The 7,832-nt window shown below is 35.5% G+C and overlaps 1 protein-coding gene across 2 annotated transcripts; it reads right to left on the bottom strand.

The window, feature by feature from the left end:
• Window positions 1-238: 238 nt before the first annotated feature.
• LOC125845050 (myosin-binding protein 7-like) lies at window positions 239-4,511 on the bottom strand. Of its 2 annotated transcripts, XM_049524468.1 has the most exons (4): window positions 4,361-4,511; window positions 2,667-4,184; window positions 893-939; window positions 239-738 (listed from the first exon to the last, which is right to left on the bottom strand). In XM_049524468.1, the coding sequence occupies exons 2-4, from the start codon at window positions 4,005-4,007 to the stop codon at window positions 636-638; spliced, it is 1,491 nt and encodes a 496-aa protein (XP_049380425.1). In that variant the 5' UTR covers window positions 4,008-4,184; window positions 4,361-4,511; the 3' UTR covers window positions 239-635. The 2 variants fall into 2 exon arrangements, with proteins under 2 accessions (XP_049380425.1, XP_049380424.1); XM_049524467.1 differs by lacking the exon at window positions 893-939.
• Between the last annotated feature and the right edge of the window lie 3,321 nt (window positions 4,512-7,832).

The following is a 7,832-nucleotide window of genomic DNA, read 5'->3' on the forward strand; positions in this document are numbered from 1 at the left end:
AGTGGCATAAAAAGAAGAGTTGGAAAAAGGCAGGGGAATGGAAAGGCAAAAAAGTCAATTACTGTGTAAATAAAACAAAAAGAGTCTTATTTTCGCCGAAGTTCATAAAAGAGAACAAATATTAAATATCATACCTGGTAGGAACTCCTCGCGCTGCTGTGCAAATAAATTCTTGAAACTATCTCGAGCAAGTTAAGATGAAAAGAAGACATACTTAAAAACGTGCAAAACTGCACTCATTCTATTCAATCAATCAACTACATTTCAATCCCAAACAAAACACTCATTTTGTATTGTGAGGGGCCCCAAAAAAGATTATTCACAAATCTACAATATACAAAAGTAACTAACCTAAAGTAAAATTCCACCAAGCCATAAGATCCAAGTTCTAGATGGCTGAGAAACAACTATAATTTTTGCCGAATGTTTCATCAAGATGTATTCAATTCCAACAAACAAGTGAAAAGAACAACGCACAAAGTAATCCAGTACCCAAATTAGCAGCAGCAAGGCAGATAGGGCGAGAACAAATGAATGAACATCCAAAAGCAACTAATCTGACTAAAATCCGCTTTGCATTCATGCCGATAAGCATAAGAGATGCGGAAGTCGCTGTGGACCAATGAGTATTGGTTTCACACTTGCGTACTTGAAAGACATCTCCATTGCCCGACACGAGGTCCCTTGTCTAACAGCATAAGCAAGCCCACCCTGTTGGCTGTCAAACCAAACAAGTACCTAAACAAGTATATTGATTATTTCACTGCCAAACTCAACTGACTCAAACTAGAACTGGCAGCAGGCAAAATGAGATAACAGATTTTCCTTTGGAAGAAATACAGTAAAAGCAACTACATAAAATAGTAATAGCTTTCTAATGATCAAAACTCACTTGCATCGATGTGCTTTCCTTCTCCACAAGACAAAGGACATTATCCACTGAACAGGAAAAACAGATAAGATATCAGCAATTATATACCAGTAAACATGACATGGGAGAGCCAAAAGAAATAATTGGAGTTCAAGGGCAGGGAGCAAGGTTGGGAAAACTTTGATACCAAAAAGCAAAAATAGATTCTCTATGCCCTCTCTCCATCCCACACAGAAAGAAAAGGGTATCAGAATAAACAAAGTTCAGGGAAATAAAAATTAAGATACAAAAGTTTATATCTATAGTCTTCTGATCCAAAATCTTTACTCTCCTTAAATCAATATTTACCCCTCCAAAATAACCAGTGAAGGGAGATGTGAGACAAACATACAAGTCAAACTGGAGAAAGCAATTAGGTACATCAACAAAAGAGCAGCATGTAATAAGACATCAAGATCTCAAATTGAGGTCAAAAGTAATCCCAATAGCAGATTTCATATAACTCGGTATGTTGTTCCACCCAAAATTCATGTTCACATTGAGTTCTTCCTATTCTTGGATAGGCTCAATATCTTACTTAAACATAAGCTCTAGGAGGTCAATATATTTGATGATTTCAAAAAGTTCAATGTTTTATTCAAATATACAAACCAAACTTTTCCTAAATAGACTAGCTATTAGCCATACCAATTCTAGCCAACCCAATGAAGCAAAAATATTCCACGGCTCACGCCAAATGGAGGTAATGCAAGGGATATTATCAACCCAACTCTAGATTTTCCCACAGCTTGCGAACCAGAAAAATATTTACCTCATCATTTTATTTTCTGAAAAACTGAATACAGTGTGAATTTGCCCACATTTTCAGCCCCAAACGCGGATGAAGGAGGAGAGTAGCGGTACGTATAAAGCCATTGTAAAACGGGTCTATTTATGATCAATACTCACAATATTGAATACAGACTAAAGGGAGCAACATTGATAGTAAGGATTCATATAGCGATTCCAACTAGCTTGGATAGAGGCGTACTAGTTGTATTCTATGTCCAGAAAGGCTCATCCTATTATACACACACAAAAACTGCAGAATAAGTTGACAACTAAAATTTGTGAGAGTTTGCATTCTTCCAAAGCCTCAACCAGTAGGAAACAAACAAATACAAGACCGATCCTCACAGAGAATAGTCATAGCATCAGCAAACCGGAAAAATATTACTGTTGTCGATTGAAGTACAGAAGTGGAACAATCACGAAAATATGCATAAAACAAAGTACGCTAAATAACAAACAGTACTCATTGATTAGCATTCCTAGCCCGAGAGGTCAAGCCATAATGGCAAGTAAACTGAACTATTTTATTTTACAAATACTTGACTTCATATACAGGGACAATAGTTTGGCATTCATATTTTGTTATCATATAAGAAATATAGATACAAAATTGGTAAAACTAATTTGAAGAGACATAAGATGAGTTCTGGTCAAAATTGTCACTGTCATGGGATTGTAAACAAACTAGATGAGATGTAGTGGTTCAAAGAAATGGAAATCAAGGAAGCTAAACAAGAGGTAATGCTTGTAATATAAAGTGGCTCAGCATACAGGAAAATGGAAGCGTCTCCAGAAATTACAGTGTTCATTCCAGAAAAATTAGTAACAGTTGTATCATGATACAACGGTTGTTCCTATCGTGGTTTGCAATGATCTAGGACAAAGCTCATATGCACAACATACGTTGATATGTGAAAATGAATTTATTGAGCACAAAAATGTAGGATCACAGATAACATCATACCTTGAATATGGAGATGAAAGAAAAGCTCTTCATTACAGATGTCTTCCTCACAGGTGTCCTCCTTTCTGGAGACGTTTCTTTGCACAACTGCTGAGCAATTTCTTTAAGCAATATCAGCTGTGCTTTATCAGTCCGCATAGAAATGATAGCCTGCCTCATTGATTCCCGATCAGCCTCAAGGTCCTGCAGCCTAAGGTAAAGCTTTGTGACCTCAGGATCTCCAAAATCTGTATGATTTAGGGAATCTCTTGGGGTATGGACAGAACCCTTGGTCTCTGAGTTACCATTATATCCAGCACACTGATGTATAGAGTCAATTGTATAAACCCTGTCACTCATTTCATCCCCAACATCTGATGACTCATCCACCTTCCTCAAGTTTGCATACTCCTCTGTTTGCGAATTTTCTGCTTTTCTAACACTTCCGTTAAACTTCGGAGAACCTGAGATGAAATCTGAGCATATTTCTTTATTTGGTACAAAAGGAGACTGAGCAACTATTGCTTTTTCAAGGATATTGTTGTTAAATACTTCTCCATCAGTCCGACTACTTGGTGTTGTTTCCAACTGATTGATCCTCTTCTCCAGATATCGCAAATGATCACATGATCGTGGGGCTTCCCCAAATGCATATTTCTCAACATCGACAGCCTCATCATCAACCTCAGTATTCACTTGGTTCTCATTTATAGTGCACTTCAAGGGAGGGTAATCATAAGAAGGAATGTCAAAGCGGCCATCGGAACTCTCACCTACACTATTGTTCCGGCTAAAATGACCATGCTCTTTCTCACCATCATACTCAACCTCAGACTCCAATAGCCCATAACTCAACATCCTGTGCTTATACATTTGCACCTCACAAGTCAACGACTGAATCACTTGCTCCCTCTTATACAAAAAATCCTCCAACGCCATTATCTCTTGCTGATCATGTGCCATTTTCTCCTCCGTAAACATTTTGAATTGCCTAAATTCCATTTGTGACTCAGCTTTTTCCCTTTGCAACCTCAAAATCATCGACATCGCTTCATTAGCAGCTGAGGATGCCGCTTCCCTCTCTTCCTCCAACTCAACGCTCAATTCCTGAATCGTCTCCTGTTGTCCACAAACCATTTCCCTTAAAGCAATACACTCATTTCCCATATCTATACGAGCCGTTTGCGGCAAAATTAAACCTGGGATCACAAATTTCTTCTCAATCTCATCATATTCATCAAATTTCCGCTTCACAGTCCGTATCCAATTCCCCGAAAATGAACTATTCGTTATGGAGCAATTGCACTCGCAATCACAACATTTGACCACGCTGGTAGACGGGATCATACTTTCAGAATCCATCGACTAACACAATCCAATAAACTCCTCAAAACCCTAAATTAGGAATAACCCATAAATTGAAAAATAAAAAAAAATCACAAACCAAAACACCCATAAACCGCAATTAATGATATGCAAATTCCTCCCTCTTTCAAATAGATATGCACAAATCTTCCCTTTTCTCTCAAATACGAAATCCTGTAAAAAAAAAATTAAGAAAATGATTAAAATGGATTAAGTCAAAGTTAGAAAAAAATCGTAATTGAGAATACTCGGAAGATATGCAGAATTTGAAGGGATGAAGCTGATAAAACGAGGTGAAATGATATTCCGAAGAAGATATGCAGAAAATTAGGAGAAGTATCGGAAAATACCGGGAGAAAGAAGAGGGAATTTGGGAACCCTAGTTTACTGTGTTGATTTGTTAGCTTCGTGTTTCGTGAACAAAATGATAGGATATTTTTGTTTCTTTTTTACTTTTCAGGATTGAAATTAGAAATGGGTGAAGTTGGAGAAATTCAGGCAAATGAGGTGGGAGTATTGCTAGTTGTTGGTTTTTTTTTTTAATTATTATTTATTTAAGTCTAAGTATGTGGGCAACTAATGGTTGGGGATTGATGGCAGTGAATACTCTTTAATGTTGTTGTTTAGCCAAAAAATATATAATATTGTCTTCGTTCACTTTTAATTATCATAGTTTTTTATTAACATTTTACACGATGTATTTTTTTATCATATTGATATGCAAAAAGTTGAAATTTATAATATTTTTCGTATAATTTTTTAATATCTAATTATTATTTTTAAAATATCGAATTAATGTAATTTAATTTATCTTTAAAAATTAGTTAAATTAACTTTTGAAAAGCGCAACATGACAATTAAAATGGACAAAGGAATAGTTAGATCTCATTCATCTCTATTAATCTCTGTCTCACACACAATATTTTCTTCTCATTTTGTCTTTATTTATTATATTTAATAATCATTTTTCATCTTTCATCCTACCTTTTTATATTAGCTTTACTCAATCATTCAAATTATGGATGTGTGATATTATGTAACGACAATGAACAATACAATCTATCCAAACACTTTATTTACAGGGGCGGATCCACATAGAGTCCTCCGGGTGCTTGAGCACCCATTAGCTTTGTCTCAATATATATATATGTAGAAATTAAGAGATATTTGTATAAAATTAACATAGAACACCTAGTGAACAAATGATTTTATTGGTCCATTGGCTCTTGAGTGGGTGTTTAAGGCTCTTTTAGTGTTGCTGAGCATGAGTTTGAATCTCATTTTAACATGTCTTTTTTATATTCTTGACTTCGCCATTTTCAGAGTACCCACGACCTAAACTCCTAGATCTGTCACTGTGTATTCTTTATAACAATAGAGGCTGTAACACAAAACAATATATTCTGTTGACTAGCTTCATCCTTAAGGCAATCATGAATTAGGAAACCTAGTCGATTGAGGAAAGTGAAACAGCATGGACACCATCATTTTCTTCAGCTCCTCTAATTGATAAGTGTATCTTTATGCCTTAGCTTGAAAGCTACAAATGTAAAGAAAAAAAAATTGTAGTATGTAAGGGACTAGTATGAATTCCTTGATGTTTTCAATTCTGTGAAGTAGTAATTCTCATGATGCTAGTAATTTTGTGAATTACTAGGCCAGTTTAGGGATGTATCCAATTGTGTACCTTATTCTTCTTTTCAATTGAGATATTAGAAATATTAGACATTGTAGAATCAAGTAATAGAGAGGTAGTACTCTTTCCTTTGCTTATTCAAGAAGAAAACACCATTGGTGGATATATTCAAACTAGGATCTGATTTTGGTCGTTCAATATGAATGCAATGAAGGGTTACTATTTTGGTATAATTTTTATTTTCATTATTATGAGTAGTTAAACTTTTATCTAGGGGTGTGCACATGATGAGCGTGTAAATTTGATTGGATAGTGATTAAATAGTCTTAAAATTGTGATTATTATGCATAGATCAGTTATTCTTTTTGAGATTTAATCTAAAAATTATGATTGCAAACATTGATTGATATCTCTAATGTCACTTTTACTTGGAAAAGATAAGTGAAATTGGATAAAACTTTAATAGTGAGGACTTGAGATTTAATCATTGGATTAGATCTAGAGATAGTCTAAATCCAATTAAATTCTCATTTAAAGGTTAGAACTAGAGATAGTATATACCCACTCAAAATGTTTGGTGTTTTGAATAGCAAGGTGTTGGAGTTCGGAAAAATCGAAGACACATATATTCATTGGGTCGAGAGAATTTTGAATATAGTTATTACAAAAATTCTATCCATGCTATGGTTGATTATACACTAGCTATTTATTGATTATCAAGTTAAAACCCCATCAAATTGTGCCCCCCCCCCCCCTCTCCCAAGTCCTTTCTAATCTTGAGGAAATCTCCTTTTGTGTTGTGTAGTGATACTGATACTTGAGAAATCTCCTTGTGTTGCGCGCGTAGTGATACTGATACTTGAAGAAATTCCTTATTATCATTTTCTCCATTTTAAATACTTTGTCTTTGTTGTAAGGTGTCTTGATGGTTTATATTAGGATGATAAAAGGATATGTATGATGAAGCAAAGATTTGGGTTAGGAAGATGGAAGGAGATTCTGAGCACTTTTCAATTGAGATGGAGCTACATCAAGGATCTGTTACGTTCTTACCCCTTTTCTATTTTTTTTGGTGATGGAATGAGTTGATACAATTTATTCAGGAGGAGATTTCACGGTGTATGTAATTTGTGGATGACATAGTACTAATTGATGAGACACGAGATAGAGTTAATGCTAGGTTGGAGGTTTGACGATTAACTTTAGAGTTTAAAGGGTTAAGGTTGATTAAAAAAATTTGAAATATTTGGAGTGCAAATTTAGTGTTATGTTGGTTGAAGCCAACATGAAAGTAAGACTTGCCACGCACACTATCCCTAAGAGAAAAAGTTTTAAGTATCTTTGGTCTGTAATCCAAGATAGTGAGGACATCAACGATGACGTCACACATCGCATGGATGAAATGGAGGCTTGCCTATAGATTCTTATGCGATAAGAAGAAACCACTCAAACTTAAAGGTAAATTTTATTGAGTGGTGGTTAAACCGTCTTTGTTGTATGGAATGGACTGTTGGCCAGTCAAGATCTCTTACGTTCAAAAGATGCATGTTGTGGAAATAATGATGTTAAGATGAATATGTGAGCATATTAGGACCGACAAGATTAAAAATAAGGTTAAGAGTAGGAGTGACCTCTGTGGTGGACAAGATGAGAGAAACAAAACTAAGATGCTCAAAACTCAGCATGTGACACTTGCTAGGCCAAAGGATCGACCGACACTTGAGAAACCTCGGGCTCCACATTGTCACCTATATTTCTTCTTGTGTTAGCTCCTTGAGGAGACATATCCTTAAAAGCATCAAATAAGAGCTAGGAGAAAGACATTTATATAGATGAGCTCCATGGCACGACTTTAGAGTAGTGAAGGAAGTGAAGTTTCCTAAACGCCTTGTGGCCTCCTATTCATAAATGTGGTGCGCTTCACATTCATGAACAAGAATCTACTCAACACGACTTATCAGACATCATATGACATTTCTATAAACCCGATGCTCTGAATACCAAGTTTGTCATGACTCAAAGTATCCCCTACATGTGACATAGTGAATAGAATCCCGAGAGGACCTAAGCAATCTACTTGACATAAGAATGACGCAAAAAAGACGATATACTATCAAGTACAACATAAAAGCATGAACTCTCAAAGTAAAGATTAGATCATATAGAGAAATCTAAAGTGAGTACAA

The sequence above is a fragment of the Solanum stenotomum genome, chromosome 11 (assembly GCF_019186545.1).
Source record: "Solanum stenotomum isolate F172 chromosome 11, ASM1918654v1, whole genome shotgun sequence".
Taxonomy (NCBI): domain Eukaryota; kingdom Viridiplantae; phylum Streptophyta; class Magnoliopsida; order Solanales; family Solanaceae; genus Solanum; species Solanum stenotomum.

Bases quoted from the DNA above. Each gene is read 5' to 3' on its own strand.
- LOC125845050 (XM_049524467.1), bottom strand. From the start codon at position 4,007: ATGGATTCTGAAAGTATGATCCCGTCTACCAGCGTGGTCAAATGTTGT. The intron at 739-2,666 runs GTATGATGTTAT...ATACTTGTTTAG, and splicing joins CTTTCATCTCCATATTCAAG to GTACTTGTTTGGTTTGACAG.